This window comes from Nerophis lumbriciformis, linkage group LG28 (assembly GCF_033978685.3).
Source record: "Nerophis lumbriciformis linkage group LG28, RoL_Nlum_v2.1, whole genome shotgun sequence".
Taxonomy (NCBI): Eukaryota; Metazoa; Chordata; class Actinopteri; order Syngnathiformes; family Syngnathidae; genus Nerophis; species Nerophis lumbriciformis.
This window is the reverse complement of record NC_084575.2, coordinates 23,295,361-23,310,602: the sequence shown is the minus strand read 5'-3', so window position 1 is coordinate 23,310,602 and position 15,242 is coordinate 23,295,361. Positions and strand designations below refer to the sequence as shown.

The window sequence follows — 15,242 nt, the reverse complement described above, 5'->3', positions numbered from 1 at the left end:
GCTGAAGTGTCACATATATGATGGTGTGAAATGACTATGCTTACTCATTGTCCTCGCTTTTGATTGCACCTTTGAAACCTAGCATCGGTGCAATATGACAAATTCAAACCAGTTTGTTGGCCTTCCTGCGTTTGCAGATGGGTGTCAGATATTTCTGTTATTTTTGGCACATCTGTAGACACCCGTTTGGTGGCCTGCGGGATGACAAAGTGACTTTTTGTCCCTTATTAGTTTAACCACACAGTTTCCTGTTTCTCTGTCATGACCTTGATAATGACGACCATAACTTTGTCATTACTATTGAACCGTGACAATCGCATGAAGTCATGTCTGCACTCATCAATTATAAACCCAGCAATTGCACCGGAATGTGCTGAAATTCAAAATGAGCCGATGTTTACAAATATGTTTGTACTTTGTTTAAAGGGGAACATTATCACAATTTCAGAAGGGTTAAAACCATTAAAAAGCAGTTCCCAGTGGCTTATTTTTCAAAGTTTTTTTCAAAATTTTACCCATCACGCAATATCCCTAAAAAAAAGCTTCAAACTGCCTGATTTTAACCATCGTTATATACACCCGTCCATTTTTCTGTGACGTCACACAGTGATGCCAATACAAACAAACATGGCGGATAGAACAGCAAGCTATAGCGACATTAGCTCGGATTCAGACTCGGATTTCAGCGGCTTAAGCGATTCAACAGATTACGCATGTATTGAAACGGATGGTTGTAGTGTGGAGGCAGGTAGCGAAAACGAAATTGAAGAAGAAACTGAAGCTATTGAGCCATATCGGTTTGAACCGTATGCAAGCGAAACCGACACGACAGCCAGCGACACGGGAGAAAGCGAGGACGAATTCGGCGATCGCCTTCTAACCAACGATTGGTATGTGTTTGTTTGGCATTAAAGGAAACTAACAACTATGAACTAGGTTTACAGCATATGAAATACATTTGGCAACAACATGCACTTTGAGAGTGCAGACAGCCCATTTCAGGCGCGCTAAGAACATATATTTTTCCACGATTTCAGCACTCAGGTTAACCATACCTAAATAGACACAAAATACTGCATTACACAAGACTACCCGAATGTACTCGAATGATTGAAAAAAATAAATGTTTTTAAGCTAAATTATTGGTAAACACAGTTTATGTATAACCATTTACGTAAAACCGCAAGTAATTATATAAAGTTTTCATCAATTAATATATTCTGTAGACGTATCCTCATCCGCTCTCTTTTCCTGAAAGCTGATCTGTCCAGTTTTGGAGTTGATGTCAGCATCTGCTTTGAGTGTCGCAGGATATCCACACATTCTTGCCATCTCTGTCGTAGCATAGCTTTCGTCGGTAAAGTGTGCGGAACAAACGACTGACCATTTCGTCGGCTTTCTCCACAGCCTCGTATTTTGAACAAATTTCGTCCAATTTCTTGCCACTTTCGCATCTTTGAGCCACTGGTGCAACTTGAATCCGTCCCTGTTCGTGTTGTTACACCCTCCGACAACACACCGACGAAAGTGAGAAAATGGCGGATTGCTTCCCGATGTGACGCGCTCCGAGAGCGAATAATAGAAAGGCGTTTAATTCGCCAAAATTCACCCATTTAGAGTTCGGAAATCGGTTAAAAAAATATATGGTCTTTTTTCCTGCAACATCAAGGTATATATTGACGCTTACATAGGTCTGGTGATAATGTTCCCCTTTAAGCCTGTGATCTGAAAGTAGGAAGCATAATGCAACACGTCACATTTAAGTTTGTTGAACTGCTCTGAGGTGCCTCGTCTAGCAGGAAACGAAGTGTAAACACTTTCAGGTAAATGCAACCTTTGCATCCAGGAAGTGGTTCCCGCCCGAAGCATTTCTTTTGTTTTTTCATAATGAGTGTGTGCTTCTCGGTATCTTAGTATGATGCGATTCCCCTTTGGCTGCCGCCTGACCTTTGACTGGTTTATCTACAAACAAACTACTGTAAACAAGGGGCTTTCCTTGCCATCTTCCTCAGCGCTCGTTTTCTCCACTTTCTGTGCATTAGTCGTGACGATGGTGCTCAGTGAGGTCATGTGGCAGCGACGTGTGTGTGTGGAAAGGTTGTAGGGTTAATCATCCACCCCGTCACATGACTCGGGACTAATCTGGAGGTGGTTTCGGACAGCAAACATCTACAATGGCATGTGGTGGTCAAGTGCCACGGGAGATGGAAGCTAGAATTCACCCAGATTGCACTTTGACCCTGCCGAGTTTAACCTTCTTGTTGCGTGTACGTCTGAAACCAAGCACCACCAAATATAACTGAGGCCAATCATTGAAATCTGTAATATAATATTCAAATTGAATACATAACAAAAAAATTATTCACAACAGCTACCGTATTTTTCGGACTATAAGTCGCAGTTTTTTTCATAGTTTGTGCGACTTATACTCAGGAGCGACTTATGTGTGAAATTATTAATACATTACCGTAAAATATCAAATAATATTATTTAGCTCATTCACGTAAGAGACTAGACGTATAAGATTTCATGGGATTTAGCGATTAGGAGTGACAGATTGTTTGGTAAACGTATAGCATGTTCTATATGTTATAGTTATTTGAATGACTCTTACCATAATATGTTACGTTAACATACCAGGCACGTTCTCAGTTGGTTATTTATGCCTCATATAACGTACACTTATTCAGCCTGTTGTTCACTATTCTTTATTTATTTTAAATTGCCTTTCAAATGTCTATTCTTGGTGTTGGGTTTTATCAAATACATTTCCCCCAAAAATGTGACTTATACTCCAGTGCGACTTATATATGTTTTTTTTCCTTCTTTATTATGCACTTTCGGCCGGTGCGACTTATACTTCGAAAAATACGGTAATTTGGTGGCACTGCTGGAGAAAAATGATGCTGGACACAACAGAGAATATACCTGACAGTAAAGATAACATGCTAAAACCACATTAGCCATTGTTATCCTCCTATGATAACACTCTTCTAGGGTTGTACGCTGTACCGGTATTGGTATAGAACCGCGATACTAGTGAATCATATTCGGTACTATACCACCTCTGAAAAGTACCGGTCCGCCACCAACCCCCCCGTATCTAGTCGATACTACAAGAGATGTCCGATAATATCGGGCTGCCGATAAATGCTTTAAAATGTAATATCGGAAATTACCGGTATCGGTTTCAAAAAGTAAAGTTTATGACTTTTTAAAACACCGCTGTACGGAGTGGTACACGGACGTAGGGAGACGTACAGAGCGCCAATAAACCTTGAAGGCACTGCCTTTGCGTGCCGGCCCAGTCACATAATACCTACGGCTTTTCACACACAAGTGAATGCAAGGCATTCTTGGTCAACAGCCATACAGGTCACACAGAGAGTGGTCGTATAAACAACTTTAACACTGTTACAAATATGCGCCACACTGTGAACCCACACCAAACAAGAATGACAAACACATTTCGGGAGAACATCCGCACCGTAACACAACATAAACACAACAGAACAAATACCCAGAAACCCTTGCAGCGCTAACTCTTCCGGGACGCTCCAATATACACCCCCCGCTACCCCTACCCCCTCACCCCCCACCTCAACCTCCTCATGCTCTCTCAGGGAGAACATGTCACAAATTCCAAGCTGCTGTTTTGAGGCATGTTAAAAAAAATAATGCACTTTGTGACTTCAATAATAAATATGGCAGTGCCATGTTGGCATTTTTGTTCCATAACTTGAGTTGATTTATTTTGGAAAACCTTGTTACATTGTTTCATGCATCTAGCGGGGCATCACAACAAAATTAGACATAATAATGTGTTAATTCCACAACCGTATATATCGGTATCGGTTGATATCGGAAAAGGTAATTAAGAGTTGGACAATATCGGATATCGGCAAAAAAGCCATTATCGGACATCTCTAGATACTACTATGATTACGTCGATATTTTTTGGCATCACATCTTCTTTTGTTTTGTTTTTAAATTTATATTATGTTTGTAAACTCAGGAAATATGTCCCTGGACACATGAGGACTTTGAATATGACCAATTTGTGACTACTTGTTTTAAGTTAAAGTTCCAATGATAGTCACACACACACACACACTGGGTGTGGTGAAATTTGTTCTCTGCATTTGACCCATCCGCATGTCCACTCCCTGGGAGGTGAGGGGAGCAGTGAGCAGCAGCGTGTGCGGGAATCATTTGGTGATTTAACCCCCAATTCCAGCCCTTGATGCCGAGTGCCGAGCAGGGAGGCGATGGGTCCCATTTTTTTGTAGTCTTTGGTATGACTCGGCCGGGGTTTGAACTCACAACCTCCCTAGTCTTTGGGCGGACACTCTAACCACAAGTCCACTGAGCTGGTTTGACTTGGTATCAGATTGATACCCAAATTTGTGGTATCATCCAAAACTAATGTAAAGAAAGTATCAAACAACAAAAGTGATTATTGAAGAGTTTAAGATGTGTAGGTCTTTGTTAAGGTTTAAGAAATAATTGAAAATTATAAAATATAGTAACAATTATTTCATCCCATTGATTTTTTTTAATGTTGATGTTCCAGGTAATCTTATTTTCAGTGAAGGTGTAGGATAGGCAAATATATTCCTTTTTCGGTCATTCTTTTTCTTTTGTTTTTGTGTGTAAATGTGTATGATTGATAAATATGTATAATCTGTACTGTTAAACTGGTCACACAAAATAGTTGATGGTTGATTATATGACCGAAATAAACTTATTTCATTCATTTCATTCATTATTACATTTTAACAGAAGTGTAGATAGAACATGTTAAAAGGGAAAGTAAGCAGATATTAACAGTAAATGAACAAGTGGATTAATAATTCATTTTCTACCACTTTTCCTTAATAATGTTGACAAAATAATAGAATGGAAAATGACACAATATGTTACTGCATATGTCAGCAGCTAAATTAGGAGCCTTTGTTTGCTTACTTACTAATAAAAGAGAAGTTGTCTTGTATGTTGACTATTTTATTTAAGAACAAACTTGCAATAAGAAACATAGGTTTAATGTACCCTAAGATTGTTTGTTAAAATCAAGCCAATAATGACATTTCTTGTGGTTCCCTTAATTTAGAAAAGTATCTAAATAATTTTGGTACCGGTACCAAAATATTGGTATTGGGACAACACTACACTCTTCTTGTATACAGAACTTTTGGAGACCACTGCTGTAGAGGAAGTAACATGCAACATAAAACATGAACCAGATGCATGACAATTGTTCAAATTTGTGTTTACCAGGAGCACAACCTAGACTGGTTCCCCCGGATGAGGGCCATGTCGTTGGTCAGCAGCGACGCGGACGGAGAGCAGAATGAAATTCGAAACCTTCAGGAAAAGCTGGAGTCGACTATGAAACTTGTGTCAAACCTCTCTGGCCAGCTGACCGAGCTCAAAGAACAGGTTGGTTGGTAAAAAAAAAAGACAGCAGATGTTTAAGATGTCTTTGTTTGCAGCCCTCTGGATGCAAAACCAAGTGAGTCGCATAACAGGGGACATTTTTGTGAAAATTCTCGTATGGAATCATTGAAAACAATATTTTGACTTCTTTAAGACTGGCGAATGCATACCAAAACAAAAGCTGCACCATACTTGCAGCTAAGAGTAAAACAGTTGAATGTGTTCAGCCTTGAAATGAGAACTGCATGTGAGGAAGTTAGTGTCACAGAGACTTTTTGACCCAGACAGGAGGAAATGATGGTGTTGCTGAAGCCTTATCAGTCACATTTCACCTCAGATTTGTCAATGATGTTCTTAGAACAACAACTAATACTATTATACAGTATTGTACAGTTCATGTACTGTAGGCACATTGGTTACAAATGAAATACTTCCAATTGCAATTGAAGTGTTTTTTTTTTTTTGTGCTTATAGGAAAATAATTTCTCATTCCTTGTACTTAGTCAAAGTCTACAAGTGTGTTGTCAGCTTCAATTATTTGGACAAATATATTTTACACCGTTTTTTTATTGTAGACTGAAAAACTAAATGTAGTTTGCAAGTTCTAGCACTTGTAGTGGATATCAATTAGAGATGTCCGATAATGGCTTTTTTGCCGATATCCGGTATTCCGATATTGTCCAACTCTTAATTACCGATTCCGATATCTACCGATATATACAGTCGTGGAATCAACACATTATTATGCCTAATTTTGTTGTGTTGCCCCGCTGGATGCATTAAACAATGTAACAAGGTTTTCCAAAATAAATCAACTCAAGTTATGGAAAAAAACGCCAACATGGCACTGCCATATTTATTATTGAAGACACAAAGTGCATTATTTTTTTTAACATGCCTCAATACAGCAGCTTGGAATTTGGGACATGCTCTCCCATCAAAAAAATAGTGCAATGTAAAATTAGCAATAGATTTCATGGTAATATTGTGAAATTTACTGTGGTTTTTACAGCATTTTTCTCTAAATAAAAAATGTTTTACTTTTTTCACTGTAATAAACTGTGGTGCCGTTTTGGCATTTACAGTCATACACCGAAAATTATACAGTTGTTGATTTGCAGTAAAAAAAAAAAAAACAGCTCAGGTGCCAAAATTTTGCAGTTTTTTTATTTACAGGAAAAAAACAAATTAAAATTTTACAGTAAAATTCTGGCAACTGAGCTGCTTTTTTTTAAATAAAATAAATACTAATAATAATGATTTCAAAGAAAGTTATCCATCAAAAAAATTGTGCAATGTAAAATTAGCAATAGATTTCATGGTAATATTGTGAAATTTACTGTGGTTTTTACAGCATTTTTCTCTAAATAAAAATGTTTTACTTTTTTCACTGTAATAAACTGTGGTGCCGTTTTGGCATTTACAGTCATACACCGAAAAATCTACAGTTGTTGATTTGCAGTAAATAAAAAAAAACAGCTCAGGTGCCAAAATTTTGCAGTTTTTTTATTTACAGGAAAAAACAAATAAAAATTTTACAGTAAAATTCTGGCAACTGAGCTGCTTTTTTTTTAAAATAAAAATAAATACTAATAATAATGATTTCAAAGAAAGTTATCCATCAAAAAAATTGTGCAATGTAAAATTAGCAATAGATTTCATGGTAAGCTTGTGAAATTTACTGTGGTTTTTACAGCATTTTTCTCTAAATGAATTTTTTTTTAGTTTTTTCACTGTAATAAACTGTGGTGCCGTTTTGGCATTTACAGTCATACACCGAAAAATCTACAGTTGTTGATTTGCGGTAAAAAAAACAACAACAAAAAACCAGCTCAGGTGCCAAAATTTTGCAGTTTTTTTTATTTACAGGAAAAAAACAAATTATAATTTTATAGTAAAATTCTGGCAACTAAGCTGCTCTTTTTTTTAATAGAAATAAATACTAATAATAATGATTTCAAAGCAAGTTATCAATCAAAAAAATAGTGCAATGTAAAATTAGCAATAGATTTTATGGTAAGCTTGTGAAATTTACTGTGGTTTTTACAGCATTTTTCTCTTAATGAATTTTTTTTTACTTTTTCCACTGTAATAAACTGTGGTTCCGTTTTGGCATTTACAGTCATACACCGAAAAATCTACAGTTGTTGATTTGCTGTAAAAAAAATAAAAAATAAACAGCTCAGGTGCCAAAATTTTGCAGTTTTTTTATTTACAGGAAAAAAGCAAATTAAAATGTTACAGTAAAATTCTGGCAACTGAGCTGCTCTTTTTTTTTAATAGAAATAAATAATAATAATGATTTCAAAGCAAGTTATCCATCAAAAAAATGGTGCAATGTAAAATTAGCAATACATTTCATGGTAAGATTGTGAAATTTACTGTAGTTTTTACAGCATTTTTCTCTAAATGAAATTTTTTTTAGTTTTTTCACTGTAATAAACTGTGGTGCCGTTTTGGCATTTACAGTCATACACCGAAAAATCTACAGTTGTTGATTTGCGGTAAAAAAAAAAAAAAAAACCAGCTCAGGTGCCAAAATTTTGCAGTTTTTTTATTTACAGGAAAAAAACAAATTACAATTTTAAAGTAAAATTCTGGCAACTGCGCTGCATTTTTTTAATAGAAATAAATACTAATAATAATGATTTCAAAGCAAGTTATCCATCAAAAAAATGGTGCAATGTAAAATTAGCAATAGATTTCATGGTAAGATTGTGAAATTTACTGTGGTTTTTACAGCATTTTTCTCTAAATGAATTTTTTTTTTAGTTTTTTCACTGTAATAAACTGTGGTGCCGTTTTGGCATTTAGAGTAATACACCGAAAAATCTACAGTTGTTGATTTGCGGTTAAAAAAAACAGCTCAGGTGCCAAAATTTTGCAGTTTTTTTATTTACAGGAAGAAAAAATAAAATAAAACTTTATAGTAAAATTCTGGCAACTGAGCTGCATTTTTTTTAATAGAAATAAATACTAATAATGATGATTTCAAAGCAAGTTATCCATCAAAAAAAGGGTGCAATGTAAAATTAGCAATAGATTTCATTGTAAGCTTGTGAAATTTACTATGGTTTTATATGACCGAAATAAACTTATTTCATTCATATAATTCATTATTAAATTTTAACAGAAGTGTAGATAGAACATGTTAAAAGGGAAAGTAAGCAGATATTAACAGTAAATGAACAAGTGGATTAATAATTCATTTTCTACCACTTTTCCTTAATAATGTTGACAAAATAATAGAATGGAAAATGACACAATATGTTACTGCATATGTCAGCAGCTAAATTAAGAGCCTTTGTTTGCTTACTTACTACTAAAAGAGAAGTTGTCCTGTATGTTCACTATTTTATTTAAGGACAAACTTGCAATAAGAAACATATGTTTAATGTACCCTAAGATTTTTTGTTAAAATCAAGCCAATAATGCAATTTCTTGTGGTTCCCTTTATTTAGAAAAGTTTATAGAAATAAATACTAATAATAATGATTTCAAAGCAAGTTATCCATCAAAAAAATGGTGCAATGTAAAATTAGCAATAGATTTCATGGTAAGCTTGTGAAATTTACTGTGGTTTTTACAGCATTTTTCTCTAAATGAATTTTTTTTTACTTTTTTCACTGTAATAAACTGTGGTGCCGTTTTGGCATTTACAGTCATACACCGAAAAATCTACAGTTGTTGATTTGCGGTAAAAAAAAAAAACAGCTCAGGTGCCAAAATTTTGCAGTTTTTTTATTTACAGGAAAAAAGCAAATTAAAATGTTACAGTAAAATTCTGGCAACTGAGCTGCTCTTTTTTTTTAATAGAAATAAATAATAATAATGATTTCAAAGCAAGTTATCCATCAAAAAAATGGTGCAATGTAAAATTAGCAATACATTTCATGGTAAGCTTGTGAAATTGACTGTAGTTTTTACAGCATTTTTCTCTAAATGAAATTTTTTTTACTTTTTTTTACTGTAATAAACTGTGGTGCCGTTTTGGCATTTACAGTCATACACCGAAAAATCTACAGTTGTTGATTTGCCGTAAAAAAAAAAACAACCCAGCTCAGGTGCCAAAATTTTGCAGTTTTTTTATCTACAGGAAAAAAACAAATTAAAATTTTATAGTAAAATTCTGCCAACTGAGCTCTATTTTTTTAATAGAAATAAATACTAATAATAATTATTTCAAAGCAAGTTATCAATCAAAAAAATGGTGCAATGTAAAATTAGCAATAGATTTTATGGTAAGATTGTGAAATTTACTGTGGTTTTTACAGCATTTTTCTCTAAATGAATTTTTTTTAACTTTTTTCACTGTAATAAACTGTGGTGCCGTTTTGGCATTTACAGTCATACACCGAAAAATCTACAGTTGTTGATTTGCGGTAAAAAAAAAAAACAAAAAAAAAAAACAGCTCAGGTGCCAAAATTTTGCAGTTTTTTTATTTACAGGAAAAAAACAAATTAAAATGTTAAAGTAAAATTCTGGCAACTGAGCTGCTTTTTTTTTAATAGAAATAAATAATAATAATAATGATTTCAAAGCAAGTTATCCATCAAAAAAATGGTGCAATGTAAAATTAGCAATAGATTTCATGGTAAGATTGTGAAATTTACTGTGGTTTTTTACAGCATTTTTCTCTAAATTAAATTTTTTTTACTTTTTAACTGTAATAAACTGTGGTGCCGTTTTGGCATTTACAGTAATACACCGAAAAATCTACAGTTGTTGATTTGCGGTAAAAAAAAAAAAAAAACATTTCAGGTGCCAGAATTTTGCAGTTTTTTTATTTACAGGAAAAAAAACAAATTAAAACTTTATAGTAAAATTCTGGCAACTGAGCTGCATTTTTTTAAATAGAAATAAATAATAATAATAATAATGATTTCAAAGCAAGTTATCCATCAAAAAATGGTGCAATGTAAAATTAGCAATAGATTTCATGGTAAGATTGTGAAATTTACTGTGGTTTTTTACAGCATTTTTCTCTAAATGAAAAATGTTTTACTTTTTTCACTGTAATAAACTGTGGTGCCGTTTTGGCATTTACAGTCTTACACCGAAAAATCTACAGTTGTGATTTGCGGTAAAAAAAAAAAAGAAGTAAAAAAAAGCTCAGGTGCCAAAATTTAGCAGTTTTTTTATTTACAGGAAAAAAACAAATAAAAATTTTACAGTAAAATTCTGGCAACTGAGCTGCTCTTTTTTTTAATAGAAATAAATACTAATAATAATAATTTCAAAGCAAGTTATCCATCCAAAAAATTGTGCAATGTAAAATTAGCAATAGATTTCATGGTAAGCTTGTGAAATTTACTGTGGTTTTTACAGCATTTTTCTCTAAATGAATTTTTTTTTACTTTTTTCACTGTAATAAACTGTGGTGCCGTTTTGGCATTTACAGTCATACACCAAAAAATTTACAGTTGTTGATTTGCGGTAAAAAAAAAAAAAAAAAAACCGCTCAGGTGCCAAAATTTTGCAGTTTTTTTATTTACAGGAAAAAAACAAATTAACATTTTATAGTAAAATTCTGGCAACTGAGCTGCATTTGTTTTAATAGAAATAAATACTAATAATGATTTCAAAGCAAGTTATCCATCAAAAAAATGGTGCAATGTAAAATTAGCAATAGATTTCATGGTAAGATTGTGAAATGTACTGTAGTTTTTACAGCATTTTTCTCTAAATGAAATTTTTTTTAGTTTTTTCACTGTAATAAACTGTGGTGCCGTTTTGGCATTTACAGTCTCACACCGAAAAATCTACAGTTGTGATTTGCGGTAAAAAAAGAAAAAAAACCCAGCTCAGGTGCCAGAATTTTGCAGTTTTTTTATTTACAGGAAAAAAAACAAATTAAAACTTTATAGTAAAATTCTGGCAGCTGAGCTGCATTTTTTAAAATAGAAATAAATAATAATAATAATGATTTCAAAGCAAGTTATCCATCAAAAAATGGTGCAATGTAAAATTAGCAATAGATTTCATGGTAAGATTGTGAAATTTATTGTGGTTTTTTACAGCGTTTTTCTCTAAATGAAAAATGTTTTACTTTTTTCACTGTAATAAACTGTAGTGCCGTTTTAGCATTTACAGTCTTACACCAAAAAATCTACAGTTGTGATTTGCGGTAAAAAAAAAAAAGAAGAAAAAAAAGCTCAGGTGCCAAAATTTAGCAGTTTTATTATTTACAGGAAAAAAACAAATTAAAATTTTATAGTAAAATTCTGGCAACTGAGCTGCATTTTTTTAATAGAAATAAGTACTAATAATAATGATTTCAAAGCAAGCTATCAATCAAAAAAAATGGTGCAATGTAAAATTAGCAATACATTTCATGGTAAGATTGTGAAATTTACTGTGGTTTTTACAGCATTTTTCTCTAAATGAATTTTTTTACTTTTTTCACTGTAATAAACTGTGGTGCCGTTTTGTCATTTACAGTCATACACCGAAAAATCTACAGTTGTTGATTTGCGGTAAAAAAAAACCCAAAAAAACAGCTCAGGTGCCAAAATTTTGCAGTTTTTTTATTTACAGGAAAAAACAAATTAAAATTTTATAGTAAAATTCTGGCAACTGAGCTGCATTTTTTAAAATTGAAATAAATACTAATAATAATGATTTCAAAGCAAGTTATCCATCAAAAAAATGGTGCAATGTAAAATTAGCAATAGATTTCATGGTAAGCTTGTGAAATTTACTGTGGTTTTTACAGCATTTTTCTCTAAATGAAATTTGTTTTACTTTTTTCACTATAATAAACTGTGGTGCCGTTTTGGCGTTTACAGTCATACACCGAAAAATCTACAGTTGTTGATTTGCGGTTAAAAAAAAACCCAGCTAAGGTGCCAAAATTTTGCAGTTTTTTTATTTACAGGAAAAAAACAAATTACAATTTTAAAGTAAAATTCTGGCAACTGAGCTGCTTTTTTTTAATAGAAATAAATACTAATAATAATGATTTCAAAGCAAGTTATCCATCAAAAAAATTGTGCAATGTAAAATTAGCAATAGATTTCATGGAAAGATTGTGAAATTTACTGTGGTTTTTACAGCATTTTTCTCTAAATGAATTTTTTTTACTTTTTTCACTGTAATAAACTGTAGTGCCGTTTTGGCATTTACAGTCATACACCGAAAAATCTACAGTTGTTGATTTGCGGTAAAAAAAAAACCCCCAAAAAACAGCTCAGGTGCCAAAATGTTGCAGTTTTTTTATTTACAGGAAAAAAACAAATTACAATTTTATAGTAAAATTCTGGCAACTGAGCTGCATTTTTTTAATAGAAATACATACTAATAATAATGATTTCAAAGCAAGTTATCCATCAAAAAAATGGTGCAATGTAAAATTAGCAATAGATTTCATGGTAAGATTGTGAAATTTACTGTGGTTTTTTTACAGCATTTTTCTCTTAATGAAAAATGTTTTACTTCTTTCGCTGTAATAAACTGTGGTGCCGTTTTAGCATTTACAGTCATACACCGAAAAATCTACAGTTGTTGATTTGCGGTAAAAAAAGAAAAAAAAAAGCTCAGGTGCCAAAATTTTGCAGTTTTTTTATTTACAGGAAAAAACACATTAAAATTTTACAGTAAAATTCTGGCAACTGAGCTGCCTTTTTTTTTTTTTACCATAAAAACAGCAGTATGGTTTTTCCATTTACAGTAATATACACTAAATTTTGAGGTGAAATTATTGCAACTTACCATATTTTTTTTTACATTTTAGTTTAAAAAAAAAAAAAAAAGCATGATAAAATTGTGTAATAATAGTATTCACTGTTAGAAGCGGCCTTCTGGGGCCAAGCATAACTGCGATGTGGCCCTCAGTGAAAACGACTTTGACACCTCTGCTCTACAAAGATCACAAGAGCAAAAATATTTAAATAAGGATGCGATTTTCAACAAAGTAACAGAACTTTTCCAGGAGACAGACACATGGACTTTGTATACAAATACATTTTTAAATAAGATTTGCTTTTGGCCACGAGCATCTGTGTCAAGGTGCAATTACTAACCGAAAGGATGAGTGCTATGACTGGCACCGCTGACGTTTTGTGGGTTAGATTTCAGTATTAGTAGTGTGTCTTGCGCGGGTTTCACTTTCCCACTCCGCATTGTCTTTTTTTACTGTACTTGCTTCAAACAGGCGCCACCTACAGTATTTCACCTGTGATTTTTTTTTAATTTTCTCTTTTGTCGTCTTTCAGATGACTGAACAGAGGAAGCAAAAGCAGCGCATCGGCCTGCTGGGACACCCGCAGCACATGAACGTCAACCCCCAGCAGCCTGCGTAGGGCCGTCCTCCCTCACAGGTGGCTCTTGATAAATGTGAGTAAGTCATTACGCCGTCAAATATTTGTAGTCGTAAGACGAGGCATAGCTTTCTACCGTGCACAGATCTCGCTCTGAACGGCTCGACCTTCTATGTGCCAAATGTTTACTTTGTACTTTTTAAGTTAATGTCACGTCAATGCCGGTTTTGCACTTGAAAGTTCATTGGAGCGAATTACATTGTCTAGTTTCATTTATGTTCCTAATAAGCAGTATTACATTGTGCAATATATACACTTAAATATGCAACCTCCACATCTTGTTTCTGTTTAATTTTTTTTAAGTGGAACTGGATAAAATAGGGAGTTGTTTTGTCTGCCGTTACTTAAACAACTATAGAGATTATATTTATAAGCCAGCCCTCTCAGTTTTACTGTTTGTATTCCTGCATAATAATGTACTCAATAAGAGCAATGTATTGCTTAAGCTTGCTTGTTGGACGTAGTTTTTTTTTTTATTGTCGTAGTGTTTTTCTCCATTTAGTTTGAGCACTACACAGCAATCAGAATAAGATAATTTAAGTATCACAAAACCTGCTCGGTTTGTGCCTGTTTTTGTCCTCAAAATGACTATTTCTGCTTGCACTTTAATTTTTTTATGCTCAATTTATTGTCTTCATACAATAGCTGTATTTTTTTGTATGTACCTGTATTGCTTTTGTATAGAGAAACTGACGGGGGAAGATGAATTACTTTAAAATGTCTGTTAGGACTCAAAGTAGAAATATTTATTAAAATGAACGTAATTATCCTTCGCTTTGCATCCTGTTTTTCTAAGAGACACCGACAAAAGAAGGTATGGTTTATTCTACAATCTACAGTTGGCACAATAGGAAGAGTTACTATTGCGAAATAATGTGCTTCTGAAGAGTTTCATACACCCGCACACATCACATCACCACACTTCGGCCTCTCCACGCACGTCAAAAATGACTAACTTTGTCATGTTTCGACGTATGTAAGATGCGGTTGCCATGCAAACAAAATGACTGTCATGTATTTAATGGCAGTAAATGTCAAACTTGGACAAAAAACACAACAGTTGACAAAATTAAAATAACCTAAATGCCGCCGGCAAAAATAGAACTTTCTCAACAACAATGGACCTTTATTGTCTGTAGAAAAAAAACAAAAAACAGTTTAGTAATTTCAGAGCGGCCACTTATCAATTTTATACAACAGTGTTTTTAATTAGGAAATAAACACTACAGCTGAAGATCATTGCCCATTAATAATGGACTGCTTCTTGAGCATTTCACAAAACAAGTCTAAATGTATATTATTATAGTTTTGAGAATTTTTGAAACTTTTTGTAGACTCAATTTGTTACATGGGACTTTGCATAGACTGACCATGCGTCCTCTTTTCACCGGACATGTCCTCTTTTGCGGGGCTGTCCGGGCGGAGTTTCTTAAATGCCTCAAATGTCCGGCATTTTGAGTTAGGGTTGCGTGTATTTTCAATGTACG

At 33.5% G+C, this 15,242-nt stretch overlaps 1 protein-coding gene across 10 annotated transcripts in view; it reads left to right on the top strand.

Moving 5' to 3' along the window:
* Nucleotides 1-15,008, top strand: part of itpr1b (inositol 1,4,5-trisphosphate receptor, type 1b) — a 254,529-nt gene extending 239,521 nt beyond the window's left edge. For 8 of the 10 annotated variants that reach the window (XM_061923933.2, XM_072916599.1, XM_061923928.2 and 5 more), the window contains 2 exons: nt 5,278-5,439; nt 13,651-15,008. In XM_061923933.2, coding sequence (XP_061779917.2) covers nt 5,278-5,439; nt 13,651-13,737 — 249 coding nt within the window. In that variant the 3' untranslated portion in view covers nt 13,738-15,008. The remainder of the gene's footprint in view (nt 1-5,277; nt 5,440-13,650) is intronic. The other 2 variants (XM_061923934.2, XM_061923932.2) reach the window with 1 other exon arrangement.
* The last annotated feature ends 234 nt before the right edge of the window (nt 15,009-15,242 follow it).